This window comes from Psammomys obesus, unplaced genomic scaffold (genome assembly GCF_907164565.1).
Source record: "Psammomys obesus unplaced genomic scaffold, mPsaObe1.curated_primary_1811, whole genome shotgun sequence".
In the NCBI taxonomy this organism is placed as follows: domain Eukaryota; kingdom Metazoa; phylum Chordata; class Mammalia; order Rodentia; family Muridae; genus Psammomys; species Psammomys obesus.
In genome coordinates, this window is record NW_026592510.1 from 17,995,160 (window position 1) to 18,022,443 (window position 27,284).

At 41.1% G+C, this 27,284-nt stretch overlaps 1 protein-coding gene across 1 annotated transcript in view; it reads left to right on the forward strand.

Moving 5' to 3' along the window:
- The window catches only part of Rorb (RAR related orphan receptor B), a 182,097-nt gene extending 173,382 nt beyond the window's left edge, over window positions 1-8,715 (forward strand). The window contains exon 10 of the mRNA XM_055613911.1: window positions 1,303-8,715. Coding sequence (XP_055469886.1) covers window positions 1,303-1,458 — 156 coding nt within the window. The 3' untranslated portion in view covers window positions 1,459-8,715. The remainder of the gene's footprint in view (window positions 1-1,302) is intronic.
- Window positions 8,716-27,284: the final 18,569 nt, after the last annotated feature.

The following is a 27,284-nucleotide window of genomic DNA, read 5'->3' on the forward strand; positions in this document are numbered from 1 at the left end:
CTAATTTGATAGTAAAAGGTGGTTATGAACATGTTCAACACCAGAAATGTTCATCTCCCAAGACCTTTAAAGTGTTCCACAAAATTATTATCATTGGGGTTTTTTTAACTCTAAGAATTGCACTTTAATATATATTATGATTATGTATATATTGGTTGAATATATGTATATATACATATACATTATATATACATATATATATATATTGGTTGGAGGATATCAGTCCATGGTAGAGTACCTGCCACAAGGGGCCGGTTCCATCTTTAGCACAAAAAAGAAGATGAAGAAGAAAGAGGAGGAGGAAGGTGGAGACCTAATCAAAGCCTAGTGATCACTTGTTTGTGAAATACTTTCTAAGGAAGTTCAAAGCCTGTGACCTCTCACAATTTCTTGAGCAAGCATAGTCTCATTTCTGCATCGGAGTGAAAAAGAATTAAGGAGGCCCAGGTAGATTTAGTGAGTTTGACTTTCAAGTATTGTGGCTAATCCTGGGTCACACCTCAAACAGATTTTTTTTTAATTAGTGGATAAAAATAATACACTTCAATATGACATCTTCATGCATCCATAGTGTGTACATCATTCATATTCATGCCCACTGCTCTCCCTGTTTCCCTTGATCCCCTCCTACAGGTTCCCTCCCCACAAATAGTCTCTTCCACCTTTGTGCCATAATGTCATACAGCTTGCTTTTACTTTCCTAATATTATCATCCTCCAAAGCTAATATATACATATATATATTCATGTGCTATAATTATGCAGGAAATGATGGATAACAAGACTATTAGGTAACGATTATTAGGTAACACCTGCAGACTTATGCACACTTTCATATCAGTTACCCTACTGATTCCACATAACTCAAAGAGAAAGTTTAGATTAGCAAGCCCATTTTACAAGTAAAAAGACTGAGACAGAAAGCGCCTCAGAGTGACGGTCACACTGTCCTTTACTGTGTGGAAGCAAGATTCCCATTCAGAGGGCTTGCCTGCTTAGCGCCCACTCACCTACACTAAATAGGAAAGCCTCCTGTGCACATTTTATTTCAAACAATGAATCCAGCCCCTTAGCCCTCCTTGCTAGCTTGCTTGCTTTCCCTTGATTTTTTTTAGACCACAGGATGAGGAATATGGTTTTTTTTTTGTTTTCTTTTCAAGAGAAGCTGAAAGTGAGCCTTCTTTCTTTCTGAACATCTTTGTCCAAAGCCATTTACCTACATCTGGATCCCCAAAAACACTAATTCACAAGACAGTCCACTAACGAGCTTCCCTCTTTGTCTCCCTCTGTCTCTGTTCTGCAGTTAATAGCCAAGATACCAACTATCACGGCAGTCTGCAACTTGCATGGGGAGAAGCTGCAGGTATTTAAGCAATCTCATCCAGACATAGTGAATACACTGTTTCCTCCATTGTACAAGGAGCTCTTTAATCCTGACTGTGCTGCGGTCTGCAAATGAAGGGGACGAGAACTCTCCGAGTCATGGAATGCATCGCCGTTAAGACAAGAGCAATGTGTTCATGGAGACTTAAGAAAAATGTCACTACTGCAACATTAGGAATGTCCTGCACTTAATAGAATTATTTTTCACCGCTACAGTTCGAAGAATGTAAATATGCACCTGAGTGGGGCTCGTTTGTTTGTTTGTTTGTTTGTTTTTGAAATGATCATAAATATACAAATATAGGACACTGGGTGTTATCTTTTTTAATTTTATTCGGGTATGTTTTGGAGACAACTGTTTATAGAATTTTATTGTAGATATATACAAGAACAGAGCCGTACTTTACATGATTACTTTTCCTGTTGATTGTTCAAATATAATTTAAGAAAATTCCACTTCCTAGGCTTACCTATTTCTATGTTTCTAGATAGTTGATGCATGTGGAAATTTGTAACTGTCTTGGAAAGTGCTGTGCATGTATGTAATGAATATATAATATGTAAGCGTATTATATATGACAATTACATACTCATGCACTGTGGCTTAAAATACCATGCCCACTAGCAATGGAGGTTCGGTCAGGCTCTCTCATGTGATTTGCTTTCTGTCATATGTTACTTTTGTGTTAGACAATCAGGGTTTTCTTTTCCAGCCAGAGTTTTCATCCATACATAACAACAGGATAGCACCCATTCAGAAGCAAGTCCACAAAGGAATTGATGTAACTGCCACCCGGAAGTTCCATTTCTATCAAGGACTTCAAAGCTCCATCAAGATAGCACATACTGGGGGTAGGGCGAAGGGATTTGAAGCCATCTTCCTGTTTTACCGATTGGGTTGCAGACAGACAACAGCATTTCCTGTTTCTCACCAGAATTCAAAATATTGGGGTTCGGATTTCAAACAGTAAAAAATAATTACTTTGGTGCTTATTATTTCTTCAACCAAAAAAAAAAAAAAAAAAAAGATAAGTCTATAGATTACTACCACCATCAATGTTTCCAGAAATATAAGACAAGGTCCCTCTGCCATTTTCTGTAGACATATTCTAAATGTCTTTTTCCCAAAGAACAGAAAGAAATAGAGCATACAAAGTAAAAAAGTAATTTATTAAATTAATACTCATGATAATTAGTTAGAAAACATGTTAATAGAAGGAGAAAGCAGGCTGAAGCTGGAGGCCTCCAATCTTTCAACTGCAGAAATTCAGAATATTGGAAAAAAAATAAGACTTCTGTCTCTGGGACTGATATACCCCAAAGCCAAAATTCTTTCCTACACAATTCCCAATGATGTCCTCTTTCCATACTGGTTATTTTTTAGCCACTGAAAAGTATAGAATGGAAGGGTGATCTATACAGGTTCTTTTCCTGCTCTCCTTTGAAATTAAGCACCAGAAAAGCATGAGCTTGAAGCCATTTGCTACCCCAGTCTCTGGAAGGCCTAGGCCTTTAGTATGTTTCGTCCAAACTAAGACATTCCCAGAAGCACCTAGAGGATATATTTGCGTATAAGACACCAAAAGCTATGATATACTATAAGTGCAGTACAGCCCCCAAGTTATAAAGACCTGTCCTTTCTCCTTGCACACACACACACACACACACACACACACTCACACACATATACACACACACATGCAGGCACACACTCATGCACCACACCCCTTCTTTGTAAAAATCTCCATCAGAAGAAACTTTGTTTTGTTTTGTTTTGTTTTGTTTTGCTTTGCTTTTTAATCTCTTATAGTCTCCCAAAGTTCTTGGTTGAGAGTCATCTTTAGGATGCCTCAGAATGCATCAAAACAGTTCTGTTAGTCTCTCCTTTCAGAAAACAGGGGCTTTTCTCACCTCATGATTGATGAATTCTAAGCCATTGGGGGAAAACAAAAAGACTTTAAAATAATGAATCTCTTTTTCAACCACTGTTATATTCAATTAATTTAACTACATTGAACCAAATTACCTTTGGTTCTGAACAGACAGCTGTAGAGTGCTTATTATGCTGCTACAGGGACTCGGTTCTTTTTGGTGTAAATGTCACTCCTGCTAGCTCTTTGTATAAAGAATTAATTCCAAGAGTCATATTTCCTTCTAATGGAAAGATTACTCTACTGATTGCTAGGAAAACAGGGTAATGGAAGGCACTCAATTAAGCCAAGCCGCTTCCAAATGCGATATATGTTTTTATGATTGGCTTGTGACAGGCAATGCTTGCTGTGTTTACTTGGTGTTCCCCTTTGAGCTTTGAACTCATGTCAAACTTTGTTTTCATCGTTCTGTTGGCCCAGTGTTTTCCATTGTCAGCCTGTAAAGCCCACTAGGCTGCAAAGGGAATCGTTCATTGCTTTCAATTTACCTTGGAGGATTTACATTGGCTCAATTGATGAAGTAGCTGAGAATTTTTTCCTCCCTTGTCCCATGGGTGGTGTAGGAAAAAGATTGTTCCCCCACATCTGCCTCAGGAGGTACTGGTTTTGGAATTGTGTCATTTCTACTAGTTCCAGCATTTCATTGGAACAACACGAACCTTTTGAAGCACCAACAGGAAACAGAGCTGGGAACTGAACCAGAACCAAACAGTGATAACCGGTACAGGCTCAGCCCACTTTCTGTCCAGAGGAGAGAGTCCAGCTTTGGCTTCAGTTGCCAAAGTTTCCCTTAAATGAGAAGCAAGTCATGTTTTTAATGGTAAGAAAGCCTTTAAACACTGACCTTTGAATATCTCAGTGACCACATGAAATTTCCGTAAGAAAAACTCTCTTTACCACACACAGTCTCAGCATGTTGCTCCTTCTCCTGAGAGCTGGCCACTGTTCAAGATGTGCAAGGATGAGGTATGCAGGGAAAGAAGGAGCAGGGGTCTACCTTCTCCTTCCTGCCTCAAGGATGACAATCACTGCTTGACGCAGACGTTGCACTGAATCTGCTCAGGGATGCTTCATTCAGAGAGAAAAAAAGAAGGAAAGAGAGAGAGAAGGAAAGAGAGAAAGAAAGAAAGAAAGAAAGAAAGAAAGAAAGAAAGAAAGAAAAAGTGGGAGAGAAAAGAAGGAAATGCATCAAGGGGGGGGGCAAAACAGGAAGATGGGAACAAAATGTAAATGGCATAAATTGTACTTGCCAGTGAAAGGCCCTGTCTGACAGGCTTCAGGTCAGCTGCAGTGGCTTCCGGTCAGAAAAAAAAAAAAAAAAAGAATGGAATTCCTTTTCTTCTTTGGATCTGCCAAAAAGTTCTACACACGTAAGAACACTAGTTTTCTTCTCTAAAGTGAGCAAAGAACAAAAGAACGTAGCTGGCCCCACTCATCTCCCAGTCAATCCAGGCTTCCTGTGTAAATCCTTAGCAAAGGAAATGCAGGGGTGTGATGGTCAGTGGATGAGTTGACAGGCTGTGCAGATGACTATGGAAGTGCATCTGTTCTCCATAGACAGAGAGGCAAATTCTGGAGGGAATATGACAGATTTCAAATCTTGGTTGACAGTTACAAATGGCCATGCTGTCCGTGACTTGGGCTATCTTTGTGTCACTTTTTAGGGCTCTCTTTTATTCCCAAATTAGACATTGAGGGTCAGGATATACTTTCTGAACATACTTCCTGCATTTTCTTTGTCTTAATACTTTCTTCAGGCCTCTGGGCTAAATGACCTATAAGTAAAAAGCAGAGAATACCGTGGTCTTCAGTGATTAAACTCCTCTGGCAGTAGCTCGGAGACTCTAAATTGTACCCAAATGAATATTAGCAAGAGGCATCAGGGACATCAGCGCATTTCCACTGTGGCTGCTTTATCAAGCAGTTACTTCCTGGCAGTCAAGCCAAACTATTTGTAGGAAACCTTGCAAACAGATAGCGAGCTCCCACTGGCTCTCCATAATGCTACACATAAGGGGCTCGAATTCTAAAACAATGCTTGGGTCCTAAAGACAACCTAAAATTTTGTGTTTTTTCCCCCACAAGCACCAGAAATGAGTAATGTCAGTGTCGTTCCACATTCTTAGTTTTCTGTTTATTCCAGAAACAGGAACATTTTTGACTGCTGTCAAAATCGTTTTCCTGGCTTTTTATTATTATTATTCCTCTGTATTAACTTTTGTTTCTAGGGAAATTACCACAAAGGGCAGTCCATTCGGGCAAGGGTGTCTCTGTTCTGACAAGCACCAGTCCGTAGCTAGCAGTAGCTCTTAAGTACGCATCTGAAGGGAAACTTCTGCAGTCCTTTTATAAAGAAAGGAAACACTACCATCTCCATGAGGCACTATTTGATGTTTTTGCATGCGTAGCCAGAAGAGAGGCCTGTGGTGGGAAGCTGTGTGGCCTTTGGGTGATAACCATTTTTCTTTTTGAGAGGAGTATGTTTCAGAACCGGAGGCGCCTGCCTACTTAAATCAACAGATTCAAAACTCAAAATCCCAAAATGGCAAGGAACGGGTGCAAATAGTGTTGCAGAGCTGTGGTAAGCTGGCAAGGAAAATGCCCCGCCTACAGCAGAGCAGCCACCATTCGCAGAGGGCACGTGCTTTCAGTGCTTCTGAGTTACGTAAGCTGTCTCGGGTTGTAAATGATGAAAGTTGACTCTGAGCATAGCACAGACCAAACAAACACAACTCTGGGCAGAGGAGGGCCTTTCGGTGCCAGCTTGCTCTCTTCCCCTCTTGTTGATATCAAAGCTCGCATCTGGAAATCTATTCGGGTAGAGCCAGTGAGGCCAGAGGGGATGGAGGGTAATATTAGAATGAGTCTAGTACAGAGGGTGAAAGGAGAGATCTTGCCTTTCTCGTTCTCAATTTAGTTTCCATATTTACTATCACTGCTCAAAGACATGATGACAGGTGGCTTGAACAAAGTAGCAGTCGAAAGATAAAGGCAAATCAGTTGAATGATGGCTTACAAAAGACACTTCTATGTATCCCATAGAGCTATGCTATGGAAGAGCCAGAGGGAGCTAGATTTCTTGTCCATTTTTTTTTTTTCTGAAAGTCAGATGTATAACTTTCATGTTTTTGAGCCTGTACATGTGTCCTTAAATGTATGGCTTCAAATCAGTGACACTTTCTCACTTTCTCTCAGTCACACATTTCCGAGCAATTTATTCTGTCATCAAGATAGCCTCGCCCCCTTGCTCTGAAGTTCGGGTCACAGGTCACTGGTTCCAACGCAGCAGGTGGGAAACTCTGTCTGTGCACTTTTTTCCTAAGCTGCTAAAATTCCTCCGCGGTGAACTGGTCACAGCAACCGTTGCTTCCTGCATGACCAAAGCACAACCTACAGTGGATCAGAGAAACCAGGCCAGTGGCTGTTCTCATAGCCAAGACTCAAGCACAAAGATTACTGGAATTAAACAAGCCCAACTATAGGAAATGCACGTGTCTGCACCCTTGTCGACAGCGTGAGGCTCATATCACTTATGCCCTGTCTGTGGCTAATGGTGAACCCTCCCATGTCACCAGCACAGCCATACACTCATAAGGAATGTCTGAAAGCCACGAGCTCCACACCCAAGCACAGCACCATTCGCTTCATCCCATTAACACACACCAAGAATGATAACCACACCCACAGAAAACGGAGTATGTATTGTAGAAATGTAGAGGAAAAATAAAAATATTTTTTCAAATGTAATTACTTTTAATATATGCTTGTGGAAGGTCTAATACAATGTAAGCTGTCTCTGTAATTTTTGCTGTAAATAACTGGAGACAGCGAATACACTGATTTTTCTATGTCTCTGTTTAAGCATAAGACTTTGTAACAATTTTTTAGAGGGGGATAAACAACAAAGATAAAATATGTACTTGCTTCCTTTCTGAGTGTTATGTACCTCTCAGTTTTTTAAATGGAAAATGGTTGTAACAGTTTAAGCATCCTGACGGGTCATCAGTGTTAAGTGTGTGCTTCTTTTTGTAATACAACTAAGAAAGGGACAGGGCTATCAATTAACTGCTCCAAAGAATTCCTGTTGAAGATTGGCCTAAGACCTGAAAACTCCATTTAAACGAAACAACGTGGAAAAAGGAACGTGGAAAAAGAAACTGTTTGTCTAAGTGAAGTTGTCTTGCCTCATAGCAAATGGCTCTGTCCAAACCCATTCTGCAAGGAATAGCTTAAGGAAAACAAATCCTGATTTCTGATGAACAAAATATTTTTGTACATGTTTATTTCGTATTAATAACCCGAGGTCAGACTACTCATTCGCTGAAGCCATAACTGACCTCCACCAAATAAATGTTGTAAAGAAGCTGGGGGAGGGTTGGGGAGAGACTGAGAGGTAGAAAAAACCTGAGATGTGACTATAGCAACGCAGGCGAGAGCAGGGCCAGTGAAACTGATGTTTTGTTCCTGCATCCCAAATATGACTTTAAAAGGGTAGTATTTTATGATGATCGCTTTATAAAATTTAAAAAAAAAATGATATTTAGTTAAATGAGACTTTCCAGTATTTTTGAAATCCCTGACAATGCTTCCTTGCTTTTAGGATTGAGATAAATGACTTTCCTATACTTCCAGTGTTCTGAGGTTTAAATGCTTCTGCGTAGCTCCCGCCTACAGTACAAGGTGCAGAGCCACTGAGTCCCGAGGTGAAGCCACGGACTGTCTGGGGCTTGGCCGTGCCTCCTCCCCAGCTGCCCCCGGAGGAGCAGTGTGAAAGGCACGGCTAGCTCCCTGGCATGCCACTGTTGGCAGTGCCCCAACGTTGCATTGCCACAAGTATGTAAAATCAAAGCATTCATTCCGAAAAGCTAAGTCTACTTTTTCAAAAGAGCAATGCCTCCTGTAGTCAACCACTGATTCTTCGGGAGCTGGATTACGCTATTACCATGTACTCTTACCAGCCTGTAGAGGCAAAAGGCAAACTACAAGTAAACCCAGTGATTTATGTAGTTTTTAAATCTACAATGTTCTGATCTCTCTCTCTCTTTCTCTCTCTCTCGATCTCTCTCTTTCTCGCTCTCCTTGTTTAATATATAAGCCCTAATTTCTGTGTATGTGAGTAAAACTGCAGCCTGAGTCATTTAGGAAGTAAGCATTGAATTTTTTTTAATTATAAATATAATAGATTAAAGCAGCACTCCCTAACTAAAAGAGAGTTTTATATTACTTTAGAATGTAATGGGGTTTGTCCTTATTTTATGTCCTGTAAATTATTAGTTGAATACTGTTAGCATTCCAGATAATGCACACATGATTTCTGAATGTTTCCTGTAAATGACAATCAATGTTTATGACCTTCCCTCCTTCAATGCTGAACAAATTAAAAGAAGAAAAAGAAAAAAAAGTCTCCCCTGGTGCTTTTCTTCAGACACAGGAAACAAGGAAGGAGTGGGTGGCGAGTGACAATAACTGGGGCTTTAAGAATAAGGTCCTTTTTAAATTAACTAATTTATTTATTCACTTTACATCCCAATAGTAGCTCTCTTCTTCCTCTCCTCCTGGTCCCATCCTCCCTCCCTCTTCTCCCTATCCCTCCTCCCCTACTCCTCAGAAAAGGGGAGCCCCCCACCAACCCACCACAGCACATCAAATCCAAGGGTGACTGAGGGAATCCTTTTCGCCTGTGGCCCGGAGAAACAGCCCAGCCAGGGGTAAGTGATCAAATAGCAGGCAACAGAGTCCATATCAGAGACAGTCCCTGTCCTGCACCCCTTACTAGGAGCCCCACATGAAGCCTGAGCTGCCCATCACCTACATCTGCAAAGGGGGCCTAGATCCAGTCCATGCATGGTTTTTTGTTATTCCTTCAGTCTCTGCAAGGCCCTCTGGGGCCTGGTTAACTGGCTCTGTTGGTCTTCTTGTGGAGCTCCTGTCCCCTCCAGCACCTTCCCCCTGAAAGAGAGAAAGAGAATAAGGCCCTGTAGATTCTGGCTTACAGAGTTGTCTTTTTTTCCAGTGAATGATGGGTAATCATTTCACTAGAAACTCTTATGTCTCTTAGATCTGCCCTAAGTGAAAAGTGATTTTGGAGACTAGACCCAGAGCACATTTGACCAAATAGCTTACCAGGATACAATGTGCTTGACCTTGCTAAGGTAAACTGGCTGGATAAATGTTTTTCTCAGAGAGGTACTTCTTCTCAGCTATGTCATACAGTTAAAGGAGGAGCAATGTCTCACAAAAGTAACAACTCTCTTTTCTCAACATTGCATACGAGGAAACCCATCATCCCCCAGCAGAGCCATAAGCAACCCTCTTTGAACACTCTGTTGGAAGTTGCAACAGGTTTCAAATAAATGAGACAGCCCTTATACCCAGTGACAGCTTCTGGGTGATGACGACTGATCAAGTCGCTGGGTCTGGGCTGTTTGTGGTTTTGTTTTGTTAGTAAGGCACCCCTGGGATCAATGCTTCCCAGCACATGCTTTGAATCTTGCTCAGCGCCATCCTGTTGAGTAGGTAACAGTTAAAACTCACAGCTGCATGGCAATGTTGAAAAAAAAATATCTAAAAGAATGTTTAGAATCCTTTTCTAAAGAATCCTTTTCTAAGCTATTCTTTTAGAGTAGCTTTCCCAAGGTTGGAGTGATGCAGGCTCTGGGAAAAGCGACGTGAATCAAGGTCTCAAAAGGAGACACACTCACCTTTGGAACCAGTGGTAACCCTTGAAGAATGTGCCAAGCAGCAGCCCCGCACAGGACAGGTAGACTCCACAGAGATCACAGAAGCAGAGCTACACTGCGACAGGCAGGTACTATATGTGTCCCTTAGTCTCTGACCCGGTCATCCAGTGCCTCATCAGACATGATAAACATGTTATCACAACCTACCCGAGGCTCTTGATTGTCACCAGTGACTGTACCGAGAACTCTATGTGAAGCTCTGCTCCCGTCAATACAAGAACCAGCCACGGGTCAACGTTACCACAGCAGGCCAATGCACATGAGATATATCATTATATATGAGATCTAAGTGACTGCTCCAGTCACCTTCCCCACCCTCACCCCCGGCAGGTGACAGCGACCTCCTGGCCCAATCTGAAAAGAGGTACAAGTTCAGCAAAGCTATCTTGGCGGGGGCCATCTCTGATTGCGCTTAGCCTGGTTAAACTTAACTAATTTAATAATGTTATTCTATGATAATAATTCTTGATGACTTTGTCTCACAGACCTTCACACAATCCCAATTCATGGTAAAATGTAAAGCGTTCTGAAACTGTATTAACTGATGCTTGAAGACCTCCCTTTCCAGTTTCAGCCAGTTCCTGACATTTCAACATCACCAGGAGCCCCAAACACCCATGCTTTTAGACAATTTAATGAGGAGGAAGATGGTGGAATACAAGCAACCAGCCATGAAACAATAACCCATCCCTTCTTTTCTCCAGAGACGGAGCCAGGAGTAGAAGCAGGGTAACAAGTTTGAGATGTTCATCTTTGTTTTCCCCTCGATTTCCTGACTCTGCATTCAAGCTCTCTGCAATTCCTAACCTTATGGAGTTCTAAGAGATGGAAAATTGACCCTGCCCCTCCCCCTGCTCCCAAGCTCTCTGCCCAGCAAAGGTAGCTGTGTCTCATAATAGACACCAATGAAGAGAATTTTTATTTTAAGGTTTGAATTGTGAAGAAATATACAGTAACTGTGATGATGCTAGATGACAGACAATTTCCCAAAGCTTCTCATGTGAGTGGCAACAGTTTAAGAACCCTTTCTCTCTTGTCCATTAGGCACTTGTCAGTAATGTGTCCATCCTGGTGTACCAGTTTTCTAAGGCTGAAGTCTCACAAACAAGGTGCATTAAATGACACAGATGTATGTCCTTACATTTTTGTTGGATAATGTGTGATCAGGGTTGTTTCCTCCTGAGAAAGTTCCTATAGTGAGGAACTATTCTGTTCCTTGCCAAAAGTTTCTAGCTCTTTTTCAACAATTTTTGTACTATCTTTTGTATAAGACGTGGCAGAAACTTTGTCCCAATCTCCACCTTCATCCTCACACAGCATGCTCCCTGCGTGCATATCTGTGTCCACATTCCTTCTTATTACAAGGACACTAGTCCTATGTGATGATTTCATTTTAATTAGATTATGACTATACCGAATCTGTACCCAAAGAAGTCACAGTTTGAGGTCAAGACCCCAGGATGTGCTTTAACAAACAAGCAAGGTTCCCCTCCCTCTAGTCCAGTGTATATATTTTGTGATTTCTCACTCATTCAGTAAGATTATGAAAACCTTGAGTTGATTTCAAGAAAATGGTGATTCCTTGTACATTGTCATCATGGACAGCCAGTCTACAAGTTACATAATGTGTTAATGCAAATGACACATTTCAAGGTAGCATCAACAGAGGCAGAGAGAGAGAACAAAGCTATCTGAAGAAAGTGGTAAGAAGTGGGGAGAAGTGAATGGGTAAAGTGGGAATTCTAAGACTCAAACGCAGCTAGCCATTCCCAAACACCCCATCGCCTTTCCATGAACATTATCCAGGAAGCAAATATCCCACAACATACAACGAATTCAAATATAAACCACAAACATTCACAGCACCTCCTCAGCCAGGAAAAAAAATGTTTAACTAGCAGAGAAAAAAAGAATGTATAATCCTCTTACAGGACCAACTGGCAGCAGAAGAGATTTCCCAGAGCTATGAGCCATCCTGGGACACCACTTGGTGTCACTAAGACTTCTCTGCTCTGTATGTTCCATTCTCACCAAACGTTGCAAGCCTAAAATCCAGAAATCCTCAAACACATGGAGATATGGTGCCATTTTGGCTTTTCCCCAGCTTTGGAGAGACTGAGTGAAATGGAGCTAAGTCGGGGACCACGCGACAGACCCTGTGAGCAGAAAAGGTAGAACCAGAAAAAACTGTCCCTCAAGAACCTTTCTTCCACCTCTCAGTTGGAAGGAACTTTCTCTCTCTCCTCAAACCCCACATCCACATCACCCACCAGGGAATTCAGGTTGATGGTACCTTAACATTCCCTGAAACATACTACAGAGAGGAAAACCATAGCATGCCTAGAAACTTGATCACTTTTTTGGTCGTGTATTTAAAGTCATTATACCCTAAGATCTTGTTGGCCTTGCATGGTCAGTAAAATGTTTACCACTAAAATAATCCTCTGGGGGCTGATGAGATGGCTCAGCAAGTAAAGGTATTTGCTGTACAAGCCTGATAACTTGAGTTCAATTCCTAGAATAGACTTAAAAGGTGGAAGGGGAGAACTGACTCCACAAAGTTGTCTTTTGAGCTCTGTATGTGTGCCCTGGCATGTGCATGCACATGTACACACTCAAACACACACACACACACACACACACACACACAAACACACAAATCAATATACAAACAAAGAAGTAAATAAATTAATCCCTTGAATGTACCTACTGGTACAATAATGACATGACTGCTAAGGGAGTCACCAACTGCGCTCTAACTGGATATGAGGATTCCTCCGTTGGAGAGGGGTGGGGGCAGAGGATAGTTCATGTCTAGTCACTGCGGACCTGGTCAAGGAGCCATGGCCAGGAAGATCATAGGCTCAAAGGGTGAGAAGCCTACTGCTTCCGTTTCACTAAATAAATACATTATCAAACTGTTTCTTATTATTTACCCTTATACCCATAGACTAGTGCTACTCTCTGCCTTGGTCAAAATAAGTGATAACTGATCAACTACTCCTCAAGGTGAGAGCTGTATTCCCCGCTTTGAAGGCTCAGGGAACATCACAGAAGAAGAGGTGGGAAACGAGAGCGCGAAACACTGTCCTCTAAGCAGGATATGGCCATGGCACTCATGAGCTCACAGCAGCTGTGGATGCCCACACAAGGTACATGCCATCCTTCAGTCTTGGATAAGGAAGGGCTCACTGGGGTGACCCCTCCTTGGGGAACAATTGGCAGGTGATGGCTGTAGGACAGAGAGAGAGTTGCTGTTTACAGTGGTGTAGCCACTGGTGAATTTTTTGGGCTCCATCTCTCATGCCCACTCACGTGGCCTGGTTAAAATTAGTGGGACCCGAAACAAAAGCAAAATAAAAAGGCATAGTAGTGGAAAAGGTGCTGGCAGCGTGAGAGGAATACAGGGCTGTGTGTGACCAAAATCTATTTCATATACATATTTACATATATATGATATTCAAATATTAAATAAGAAAATTAGTTTTAGAATCATTCCTTCACACATATCTTGATTCGACATCATTCAAGTAAAACATAATCTTTGCCTTACAAATTTCTTCATCAAGACTAATTATTTTAGATGAACGTGAAAGTTTTCTTCCTCTGAATTCACCTTCCCAGTTACAACTCCTCCCTGAATTAATATTTCAATTTCTAGAAGTAATTTTATCTGAACTTTCAGAACCTTTGACTCTCCATTAAATAGCATCATTCTTGGGAAACACTTAACTATTTATAAGCAGAATTTAAATCTCTTCTCCAGACAAGTTCAAAGCAGCAGTTAGATTGCTCTTTCCAACATATGTTATGTTGCTGTTTTCCAGAAAACAGTCTTCAGTGTGATCTCCATAGTTCCATCCATCTTCCAAACTTCACCTTCTCACATGTTCCCTTACACTCCAGGGAAGGCTAACATCTTCCCAGTTGCCCAGATAGATGGCTCAGTAAAATGTTTTTCTTACTTCCTTATTTTCCTTTTATTCAAAATAGAATTTTTTTTCTCACATAATATATCCTGATTACACTTTCTTCTTCCCTCTACTCCTCCCAGCTCCTCTCCTCTTCCCCCCATCCAGATCCACCCCCTCTCCGTATCTCATTAGAAAACAAACAGGCTTCTCTGGGATAAAAAGTAAAGTATGATAAAACAAGCCTAATACATTGGAATTAGACAAAAAAAAAAAAAAAACATAAGGAAAGAGCCACCCAAAAGACAGAAGAAACAAAGACCCACTCATTCACACACACACTCAGGAACCGCATAAAAAAAATATTAAACTGTAAGGTAAAAAAACAGAAAAAAAATATATACACACACACACACACACACACATATATATACATACACATATACATACACACACATATACATACATATATATGATATATATCATATATAGGGACTGAAACTACATTTTGAGACTAGGATCCTCAACACTGTTAAGTTCATTTTTTTTGTTGTTGTTGGCCATACTCTGCTGGGCATGTGGCTACCTTTAAGATTAGTTTGTTCTAATCAAGAAGGAGGACCCTGACTAAAATGTTCAATCCCTATCCCGAAAGGCAAAGAAGATAGACATCAGAAGAAGAAGGAGAAGAAAACAGGAAACAAGTTAGGAAACTGCCACAGAGGGCCTCTGAAAGGCTCTGCCCTGCAGACTATCAAAGCAGACGCTGAGACTTACAGCCAACTGTTGGGCAGAGTGCATGGAATCTTATGAAAGAAGTGGGAAATAGTAAGATCTGGAGAGGACAGGAACTCCACAAAGAGAGCAACAGAACCAGAAAATTTGAACACAGGGGTCTTTCCAGAGATTCATACTCCAACCAAGTACCATGCATGGAGATAACCTAGAACCCCTGCACAGATGTAGCCCATGGCAGTTCAATGTACAAGTGGGTTACATAGTAATGGGAAGAGGGACTGCCTCTGACATAATCTGATTGGCCTGCTCTTTGATCACCTCCCCCTGAGGGAGGAGCAACCTTACCAGGCCCCAGAAGATGACAATGCAGCCACTCTTGATGAGATCTGATAGACTAAGATCAGAAGGAAGAAGAGGGGGACCTCCCCTATCAGTGGACTTGGGGAGGGGCATGTGTGAAAAAGGAGGAGGGAAGGGGTATTAGGAGGAGAGGAGGGAGAGGTTTATGGGGGGGATACAAAGTGAATAAAGTGTAATTAATAAAAGTTTAAAAAAAAAAAAGAGTAGATTGTTTTTCAGTGAGCCTCCTTGGGAGAAAACTAAAACTTTATTTTCAACTGGAGATTGCTTATGAGTGGGGACATCTGCCCGCTTCTCATTTCAGCTGTGGGTTCCCCCACCAAACGATGCAGACTGGTGCAGGCTCTACGCAAGTTGCCTCAGTCTCTGTGAATTCACATGTGCATGGTTCATGTTGATTTGGAGGGTCTTATTTTCTCAGTGTCTTCCATCCCCTTCTCTTCCTACACCCTTTATACCTCCTCTTCTTCAGTGTTCCATGAACCCTGAGGGGAGATGTTTGGTGGAAACATCACCTTTAGGGCTGAGTGTTCTCTACATAATGTACGACTGTGGTTTTCTGTATATGTCCCATCTGCTGCAGAAGGAAGCTTCTCTGATGGCTGAACAAGGCATTGGTCTATGAGTACAGCAGAATGTCATTAGGAGTTATTTTATTGCTAGGGCTTTTCCTTCATTTGTTTTGTTTTGTTTTGTCTTGTTTTGTTTTGTTTTTAAAATAGTAGTATTTAGTTTTACCCTAGGTCCCTGGATGTCCTAGGCTATCTATTCTCAGGCTCTTGGTTACCCAAGCAGTGTTAGGTATGGATCCGTCTAGTGAAGCAGGCCTTCAGTCAGATCAGACATTGGCTAGTTACTCTCACAGACTTTGTGCTACCGTTACTCTAGCATATCTTCAAAGAACAGCATTGTAAATCAAAAGTTTTGTGACTGGGTTGGGATTTACATTTCTTTTTCGGTAGCACACAGCACATAAGATGCTAACACATAGAGGTGGGGGCATCACCTTGACTTATCTGTGTTCAGTGAGTTCTGTGGGTGTCTGAAGCAATGGGTCTTTGCCATCAGTTTGTGTAGAGCAGTCTGGGTTGTTCAGAGATTCCCATGGGACCCCTTTGGCCAACAACTTAATTAGATATAAGCAAATCCTAGTACCAGAAGCTTCATTTTGTGACAAAAGATGGTCAGTTGAATGTCTGTCTCCCACATTATTTGGCAATTTCGTTTAGAGCACCTTCATATATGTGTAAGTTTTAGGAAGCTTCCACTATGTTAGGTTTCCATGCTGTGCCTCAAATGGTCCTTAACTTTAGTTGTCTCTCTGTTTATTCCCTTCCCCTCTCTCCCTCTCCTCTTGATCCGTTGCAGTCTCCACACCTTCCCCATCAATCCATAACTATATATTATATTTTGCTTTCCTGGAGAGAACACTCTGTCACCCCAAGCCCCTTAATCTATACATAACCTCCCGTTCTACAGACTGTAGCTTGATTATCATTAACTTGACAGCTACTATCCACATGTAAGTGAATGCATACCTGTATTTACAGGTTTAGGTAATCTCACTTGGAATATTTCTTATAGTTTCATCCATTTACCTGAATTTCATGATTTCATCTTTAGAAGCTGAGTACTAGCCCATTGTGTGAATGTGTCACATTTTCTTTATCCAGTCTTCAGCTGAAGGACATCTAAGTTGTTCCCAGTTTCTGGCCATTATGAGTAGAGCAGCAATAAACATGGTTAAGCAAGTGTCTCTGTGGTGGGTTGAAGTATATTCCCAAGAGAAGTATAGCTGGTTCTTAAGAAAGATCAATGTCCTTCTCCCTGAGGAAGCACCAACTGATTTTCACAGTGGTTGTACAAGTTTGCACTCCCACCAGCAGTGGAAGATTGTTCCCCTTGCTCCACATTCTTACATTGGAATGAGCTGATGAGCTGTCAGTTGCTTCATAAACCTTTGTGTGTGTGTGTGTGTGTGTGTGTGTGTGTGTGTGTGTGTGTGTGTGGTGGAGAGGGGGATGAGACAGAGTTTCTTTGTGTAGCCAGGGCTGGCCTCAAACTCACAGAGATCTGCCTGCCTCTGCCTCCCTGAGTGCTGGGATTACAGGCGTGCACCGCCGTGCCCTGCTGGACTTCTGACGGGTGTAAAATGAAATAGCAAAGTAGTTTTGATTTACATTTCCCTAATGACTAAAGATGTTGAGGTTCCTCTTTTAGATTCTCTGTTTAGATCTATACCCCATTTTTTAAACGGGGGTATTTGTCTCCTTGATAACCAGTTTCTTGAGTTCTTTAAAATTTTTTGGATACCAGTCTTTTATCAGATATGGAATTGGTAAAAATCTTTTCCCAATCTGTAGATTGCCAATTGATCTGAATGAAGGTGCCCTTTGCCATACAGAAACTTCTGTTTCATGAGGTTCCTCTTATTAAATGATTGCTCTTAGTCTCTGTGCTATCTGTGGCCTGTTCAGAGAGTTTCTCTGTGCCAATGAGTTCCGTGCTCTTCCCCACTTTCTTTTTTATAAGTTCAGTGTATCTGGTTTTATGTTGAGGTCTTTGATCCATTTTGGGTTTTGTGCAAGGTAATAAATATGGATCTATTTGAATTCTTCTACGTGCAGCTGTCAAGTCTGACCGGCACCATTTGTTCAAGATGGTGTCTTTTTCCCAATGTGGGTTTCTGGATTCTTTATCAAAACTCAGGTGTCCATAGATATATAGATTTATGTCTGTGTCTCAAATTTTACTCCATTGATCAACATGCCTGTTTTGTGCCAATACCATGCTGTTTTTATTATTATACTTCTCAAGTACAACTTAAAATTTGGGGTAGAAATACCTCCAGCAGTTCTTTTTTTTTTTTTAATTTGGGATTGTTTTAGCTGTCCTGAGTTTTTTTGAGGGTTTTAATATAAAGATAAAAATACTTTTAAAATCGTCAAAGATCATACTTTTAAAATCTGTGAAGAATTTGTTGCAATTTTTCTGTGGATTGCATTGAGTCTGTAACTTGCTTTTGGTAGGATGGTCATTTTTACCAATTCTTGGTCATAGGAGACTATTCAGTCTCCAGATACCGTCTTCAATTTTTTTCTTCAATGTCTTCAAGGTTTTTTAGTAGTTTTGGTTGCTTGGTTAGGGACTGGGGTTGGGGGAAGGATGACAGGTTTTCTCTGTGTAGTCCTGGCTGTCCTGGAATTTGCTCTGTAGACTAGGCTGGCCTCAAACTCAGCAATCTGCCTGCATTTGCCTCCCAGAGTACTGAGATTAAATGAGTGTATCACCACATCTGGCATAGTTTTTATCATACAAGTCTTTCAGCTGCTTGGTTAGAGTTACTCCCAAGATATTTTATTTCATTTGAGGCTATTGTAAAAGGTATTGTTTCCGTGGTTTCTTCTTTAGTTTGTCATTGGTGTATAGGAGGGCGCCTGAGTTTCGTAGGTTAATTTTGTATCCAGCTGGTTTGCTAAACGTGTTTATCAGCGGTAGCAGCTTCACAATGGGATTTTAGAGTCACTTATGTTTACTATTATATCTCCTGCAAATAAAGCTACTTTTTTCTTGCCTAATTTATGCTTCCTTTATCTCCTCTAGTTGTCTTATTGCTGTAGCTAATAAAGCAAAGATTTCAAGTACTACATTGAATATTTATGGAGAGACTGGATAGCCTTGTCATGTTCTTGATTTTAGTAGAATTGCTTTGAGTTTTTCGAAATTTAAGTCATTGGATTGCTGTAGACTGCCTTTATTATGGTGAGAAATAGCCCTTGTACCCTTAATCTCACCAGACCTTTTATCATGAAGGGGTGTTACATTTTGTCAAAGGCCTCTTATACATCTAATGAGATAATCATGTAGTTTTGTTTTTCAGTCTGTTTGTATGGTGGATACATTTATTCCTTTATGTATATTGAACCAAGCCTGCATCTCTGAGATGAAGTCTACTTGATCATGGTGGATGATCTTTTTGATGTTTTCATGATTCAGTTTGCAAGTATTTTAATTGAAAAATTTTGCATCTATGTTTATGAAGGAAATTGGTCTGTAATTCTCTTTCTTTGTTGGGTCTTTATGTGGTTTGAGTATCAGAGTAACCGTGACCTCATAAAACAAGTTAGGCAATGTTCCTTCTGTTTCCATTTTGTGGAATAATTTGAGGAGTAGAATTTTTTTAATGGGCTCTTCAAAAATAGAGCCAAAATATTTGCTGAAAACAAGTGTCTTTTTTTTTTCCTTTCATATATATTCAATCAGCTATTTTTCTGCTTGTCCCTAAAAACCAAGCATAAAAATTTCCTAAAGGCAAGCTATCGTGGTCAATAAAAAAGGGCATCATCACATTTCACCTCATGGGAGAAGTGAAACAAAGAGGTGAGGTGGTCAGCTAAGAGGCATGTCTATTCTCCCATCCCCTGAGCATTCATGAAGAGCTCGCTATGTGCCTAGCACTATGTGACCCTCGGAGACAACAGGGGGCTAACATGGCTTCCATCCTTCAGGTTTCCAAAGTCTAGCAAGGCAAACAGAATCAGCAAGCAAACAGTTTGACACTTTGAAAGATGTATTTGAACCAAAAAGAAGTGATAAAATCTACTTGGAAATAGCAGTAATATAAGATGGGAGATCATAAAAAGACTGTCATTTAAAAAGAGAGCTAAACAGGTAACAAGGTGTTTGCCAGAATGTGATGAATATGAAGAATGAGAGAGGAGAAGGAAAGAGAGAGGGCGCGAAGAGGAAGAGAGAGAAGAGAAAGAATGAAAGATGAATGTAAAAAAGACAAAAGGCAAAGAGAGAAAGGGAAGGAAAGGAAAAGAGATGAAGAGGAAGGAAGAGAGGAAAAAGAGAAAAGAGGAGGGGCAGGAGGGGCAGGAGGGGAGAGAAGGAGTAAAAGGAAGCAGAGAGAGGGAGAAAGAACTAGAATGCAGAATAATTGGCAGCTACATTCCAATTCTTACTCCAGACATGTTTTGTTTAGCTTTCATCTAATTAGGAAATTTCATATTAAATCAACATTTGCAGATTCTTTTGTAAAACAAAAGAGAAAACAGAAGGGGTCTGGCATCACAGTTCCCACACAGACATGTGGAAACAGTGACTCTTCGCAGGCAAAGCCTTTCCTCCAGACAGGACACAGTTCCCTGGGTTTACCCTCTGCCAGTTTTCTACCTTCCTGGATCTCAGGCAGCTGAGCATCTGCTGGTCCTCCTCGGTGTTGGGGGAGGATCAGAAGCCAGCTGTTACAAAACTTAGCCCTCTATGGGCTAAGTTTTAGCTGAGTACTTCTACAATGCTGCCCTCACAGAGTAGCCATCCTTGGGCTAAGTCAAACTGTCGCTTCTTTTTCCCTTATGTTTTTGTTGTTGTTGTTGTTAAACAACACAAAACAGAAGAAATCAGGATTGGATAAAGCTCATCCAAATTGGTGTGCAAGAAAAAGGAAAACCAAGATACCTTTTGTGATCCTTTGAGTGAGAAATGTCCCTCGTAGTCTTGGGTTTTTGAACACTTGGTTCCCAGTTGATCAGCTTTGGAGGAGGTTAAGATGTTAGCACCCTGCTGGAGGAAGCTCTTTGAGGTTAAAAGCTTCCACCACTTTCACCAATCTCTCTTGTTTCTCTCTCCCTCTCCCCTTCTCCTTCCCTCCCATCTCTTCCTTCTTTCCTCCCTCTCTCACTCCCCCCTCCTTCTGTCCCTCCCATCCCTTTACCCTACCTCCTGTCCTTCCTCTTTCCCTGCTTTATTCAAGATGTGAGCTCTGATTCCTGCTCTGGCCGCCATGCCTGCATCCTGCTGCCTCCTCCTTGCTGCCATTATGACTCTAAGCCTCTGGAATAGTAAGCCAACATAACCCTGTCCTCATATAAGTTCCCTTGGTCACAGTGCTTTATCACAGTAACAGAAAAGTAGCAAATGTGTCCATATGTATCTTCACTATCACCTGCTCAGCAAGACCCTTTTTATTACACAGAAAACTCAGTCCTACTGAGACTTGATGGCTGGAGAAAAAACTCAGCCTTCAGGGCCCTCCAAAAAGAAAGACCTACAAGTGGAAATGTGAAGGACCAAGAAAGGAGCCAATGAGATCATGAAATCAGTGCACTGATAGGTAATGGCCCATAAACCCCCCATAGCAGGGATGGCTCTGAGGAACTGCAGAACAGAGTAGCAATATAGGCTTTGGAATGTTGGCTATTCAGTGAGCAATGTGCACTTGTATTAGTTACTTTTTTCATCATCATTTTGATCAAATAATTGACAGAAACTAGTTAACAGGCAAGAGCTTATTTTAGCTCACAATTCACTACAGGGAAGACATAGCAACTGGGCAGATAGGTATGTGATAGTGGTAGCTTGCTGCCATTGGCTATATCAGACTGGCAGGATACTTGTGCTGGAAGTAGGACCAGCCAGCTCTAGTCATCTAGTCCCAACCTTAGTGTTCTGTGTAACCTAGACAGGCCTCATGCCCCAGTGGTCTCCTGAAATGGTACCAACAACTGGAGACCAAGTTTTCAACCACACCATCCTTCACATATAGGCATTTCACAGATAAACCATAACAGTCCCGCCCCCTGCATTCCCAAAATAGTCAGCCCCAAATGGTTTATGAGATTATGAAAATGTAATTATTCACGAGAAACTCACAGGTGTCATTAGGAGAGGTTTGGCTGTCCATGGGCAGGCAATTATATATGGACTCTAAGTCTCAGAGAAGATCTTGGTAAAATATTATTTATTTAAGAATTTAATTGTTGAAGAGATCATGTTTAAAATAAAATTATGTTATTTTGTCATTTAGTATTAATATCTGATAAATCTGTACAAAGTTTGTTTAAGGGCTAGCAAGGTAGAACAGTATTTGAACTTCCCTATTGACTATTAAAAAAAAGAAAAGAAAAGATTTTCTGGGCCTCTCTAGTTCATTGCTTAGAAAGAAGCTCATGGAACTCAATGTAGGAGAAACTGGAGGGCATTTTCTCTGAATTTCTTTGTGCCAGGTACAGTGATAATCCAGTACAGAAAAGGCAAAGTATCTGCCAGTACTCCCAACTGCCTTTTATTAATAAGGGCAGTCCCTACCTGCACTGGAGTTGAACTGCAACATCCTAGCAGCTGGCATAACAGCTTTGGTCCATAATTCACCTGCTGGTTCCTGATGCTCGTGCCTGATGGATGTGAATCCCCAAGCTTCCCATGCCATTCCCAATGACGCCTGTAGTAAACCTTGTGTCTCACACTGATTCACTGAGTCATAATCCTGCCGTCAGCTGAGATGAAATGTCTTCCTCAAATTCCCCAGTCTGGAGGCTCCTGCCAAGTCAACATTGGCCTGCCAGGTGGCTGGGACTTGAGTGAGCATCTGTTCGGCTTTGTGTTTGACCAAAATGACCACTGGGAAGCTGTATTCCACAGATGTGTTGTTAGTATCAGCAGGAGGAAAAAAAGATCTCCAGTTTGCCTTTAAAAGAAAACTGTATGTTATTTATTCCTAAGTAAACATTCCCCATATTTCCAGTGAGGCCCTGGGCACATGACCCCATAGCTCTTTTTTTTTTTTTTTTTTTTACACAGCACTGATTGAAAATGAAATATTTGATGAAGGTGCTTGAGTCCACTTTCGAAATGAACTAACTGATGCTAGCTAGATATCTCATGCAATAAGGGTAGGGAGCTGTTGCATAAATTCTTCACAGCTACGTCGTTCACATGTATCCTTCATCTGAGCATCCCAACAGCCTATAATGAGAAAACCGGTGTCACAGAAGATCGATATTCCCAGGCAGAACTTCCAAACTTCAGTTGTAAAGTACCACTTCCCTTCTTGAAATGAAGCCAAGCATAACTGAGAGATAGAATGAAAGCTTCATATTTTAATAGGACTAGAAAGTCAAGGTTGAGACTGTTTATCAAGTAACTGAAACAATTTCTATGCTGCACTGCAGTATTCGTGTCACAGTTTTTCCCTGATGAACCTATGTGTGCTAACAAATTCCATATGAGAATATAGAAGTACTTATAGTAACTGTCAAAAAGATATTCTTATCTAAGTTCTTGTTGACATATGAAGAGAGGGAAACCATGAAGTATAGTTGATGAGAATTAGATAATCAGATAAATGTCAGAGAGCAGAGATCAATGAGAAAGATCCATGAGTAAAACTGAGCAAGACTGACTGAGCTGAATCCATAGAACCTACACTATGGAGACATAGCCAACCCCCAAAAGATGTTATCCGGCCTGCACATACTCACTGTGCGTGTGAACACCCATACTACCCTACATAAACCATGTGCACATGGTAATAATAATAATAATAAATTAAACATGAGAAAGTAAAGATAAAGTCATCTTTATAATTAGTAGAATCAATATTTCTAGAAACATAAAAAACTACTTTTTCAAAAAATGTATTCAAATTAAAAAACCATTTCTATTAGGTAGCTAAGTGAATAAGTGTGTAAAAAGTCCACATCTTTAAATGTAGACTTTTATTTAACTCACACTACAATAATAAATGCCACGAAATAATAGAAAAAAGTAGCAAATAAAATAAAGTCCTGTATAGACAAAATTATAAACACACACATACACACTCACTCAAGAGGATGAAGGAATGCATTGAATTCCAGAAGGGAAAAGGACAGAATAAACAATGGAACCATAATGTACTAAAAATATATAATGAAATGGCACAAAGAGAAGTAACTCATATTAATAAATTATAAGAGATGTGTTCAGTCTCCTCTTAATGATAAACTAATGAATCTGCTTATTTTTAACACCTTAATATGTAATGTTTCAAAATAGAATTACAAAGATGGTTGGAAGAAAAAAGTGGAAAACAAAATGATGAGAAACTACCCTAGAGAAAGGACTCAGCAAGATGTCTCTGCACGTGTATTCATTTTGGTTTTCTGTTGCTGTGATAAGCACCAGGGCGAAAAGCAAGCTGGGGAAGAAAGGGCTTACAGGTTTGCCTCACACATCACCTGTCCATCATCAAGAAAGGCCAAGGTAGCAACTAAAGCAGAGGCCACAGAAGAATGCTTCTAACCAACTTACTCCCAGGACACGTTCCTTATATATGCCCAACCCACATGTGCAGGAGTTGGGAGGTAAAGGAGGGATTGGCCACAGAGGACAGGGACCGCCCACATCAATTAACAGGGAAGAAAATGCCCACATATACACCCACAGACCAATCAGATGCCTCTGATTCTTCAGCTAAAGCCCCTCTTCCCAGGTGCGTCCAGTAGACAACCGAAGCTGATAACCAGTGGCAAAGGTGCTTGCTGCCACCGACAGCCTGAGTCTCAGCCTCTGGAGCCCACATGGTAGGAGGAAGGAATGAAATCTTGCACGTTGTCCCCTGATCCCTGAATGTGCACCACAGGAGTGTGTGCATGGGCACAAATGCTCAGACACCCCCCCACACACACACACACCCCAACAACAACAACAATAATAATAGAAAAACTAATTTTTTAAATCCTAGATAGAAATAAAAAGATTTACATGGGCATAGAAACAATTGCTAGACAATAAAAGAATTCAAGAGAACTGAAGGTGAACTATATAATGGCTAAAAGAATTACAAAACCACTTAGAATATTCGGTACTCAAAGGTTCCTTTAGGCACCTCACCATGCACTTCTAAAATATATTAGAGTTCTGAGGAAAAATTAAAAAACCACATGGAACCTAGTGCTTAGATGCTAAAAGATCAAATAAGTTTCTTGCAAGATAATTTAGAAAAGATTGTAACAATACAGTTAACAAGTTTGCTCTCATAGATAAATATTTAACTCTGTACCCAATAAACTTTAAAGTGCACATTATTTTCAAACACATGGTACATTCAGTAGAAGTTTGTGTTCAGTCACAAATAAAGTCTCAAAATATTTCAAAACTAAGAAATCATTCTTTCCTAAGTTCTTCCTCTCCATGATTTCCTCCATTTGTGTTTTAAGTTTTCCTATTCTAGTTCAGATCTTGCATTGAATTTTGTTGATTTCCTTCATCTGTCTGACTGTATTTTCCTGTTTTTCCTTCAATTCTTTACCTGTTTGTTTGAACATTCCTCTGTTTCTTTTATTTCTTTCAGTGAGTTAATTATTTCCTCTCTGAAGGCCACAAACTGTTTGGCTGCATCTTCCTGCATTTCTTTAGGGATGGCCATAATTTGTTTGACTTCATCTTCTTCTATTTCTTTACAGATGGCCGTAATTGTTTGACTTTATCTTCCTCTAATTCTTTCTGTATTTTATTTGTTTTCTCCATTATCCTCTTCATAAGCTTAGATGTAAGGTCATCTTCTTGAATTTCACTTATGTTAGGGTGTCCAGGGCTTCTTGCCCCTGGATAACCAGGTTCTAGAGATGCCATATTGCTTTGCCTTTTGTTGGTTGTGCTTTTACACTGGCCTCTACCCATCTGGCTGTCTCAGGTATTGGCTGTTAATTTCTGGTGCCTACTGGAATCCTGGGGTGGGGAGAATTACCTTAACAGGGTTCTGAAGGAGGCCTCCTCAGCTTCTTGCTTATGGTCAACCAAATGGCAGTGCTTCTCAGGAATTGCACATGGACCTGTGTGGTAACTGTGGTCGTTAGTAGTCAGGAAGGCTCTCCTCTAACCAGGAGAAGTTCTGGGACATCTGCCCTGCTGCTGGGTTTCTAGCTCTGAATTTCCTGAGCTGCTGCTGCTGCTCTTACACTGTATTTGCTGGGCACAGCCCTCTTGAAGAACCAGGGAGCCCTGTGGTTTCATCAGTTTAGCTAGGGATAACTGGCCACACCTTGGAGCAGTATTTGGGGGCTGATCCAATGCCTCTCAGGCTTCTATATGTCTGAGGTTGGACATATAATATAGGATAAACACACTAAAATCTGTACACCTAAAGAAGCTAATCAAGAAGGAGGACTCTGGATAAGATACTCAATCCTCATTCAGAAAGGCAAAGAGGATGGACATCAGAAGAGGGAGAAAACAGGGAACAGGACAGGAGCCTACCACAGAGGGCTTCTGAAAGGATCTACCCTGCAGGGTATCAAAGCAGATGCTGAGACTCACAGCCAAACTTTGGGCAGAGTGCAGGGAATCTTATGAAAGAAGGTTGGATAGAAATACCTGGAGGGGACAGGAGCTCCACAAGGAGAGAAACAGAACCAAAATATCTGGACACAGGGGTGTTTTCTGAGACTGATACTCCAACCAAGGACCATTGATGAAGATAACCTAGAACCCCTGCACAGATGTAGCCCATGGCAGTTCAGTGTCCAAGAGAGTACCTTAGTAATGGGAACAGGGACTGTCTCTGACATGAACTGATTGGCCTGCTCTTTGATCACCTTCCCCTTAGGGGGGTGCAGTCACACCAGGCCACAGAGGAAGACAGTGCAGCCACTCCTGATGAGACCTGATAGACTAGGATCAGATGGAAGAGAGGAGAACCTCCCTTATTAGTGGACTGGGGGAAGGACATGGGTGGAGAACAGGGAGGTAGGATGAGATTGGCAGGGGAAGAGGGAGGGAACTACAGGTGGGATACAAGGTGAATAACCTGTAATTAATAAAAAGAAAAAAGAAATTCAGCCACATGAAGAGCCCACTATCACTGAAACCAGAAAATCAAAGCATATAGACATTTCTTCTAGATAATCCTTAAGTTGAATGAGAAATGAAGACTTAGTGTTTGAATAGAGCTTGGAAAGCTGTAGTAGTGTGAGTGGCTTTATGTAAAGTTCAAGAAGGAGGAGCCTGACCTTAATCTACCATGCTCTATGATGCATCATCCAACATGCCACAACACAGTGGGAAGTCTCACACTCAGTGGTGGCACCATGCTCAGCTTCACCCCAGTCTTTAAAAACATGAGTCCAAAACGTCTCTAAGCTTTGCCATTACCTCATCTCAGGTATTTTGTAAGAACAGCATTCTGGCTTTCTTTCTGTTGCTGTATTAAATCACTCTCACCAAAAGCCACTTAGGGGATGGAAGGATTTATCTGGTTTACAGATCTAGGCTGCAGTCTATCACTGAGGGACATCTGGACGGGAACTCAAGCAGGAACTTGAGGGCGGAAAGCCATGGGTAAGCGCTGCTTGCTAACCCAACCACAGATTCACACGCAGCTTCCTTATACAGCCCAGGGTCCATCTGCCTGAGGGTGGAGCGGCTCACAGGAGACTGGGCCTGTGTGCATCAACGAAC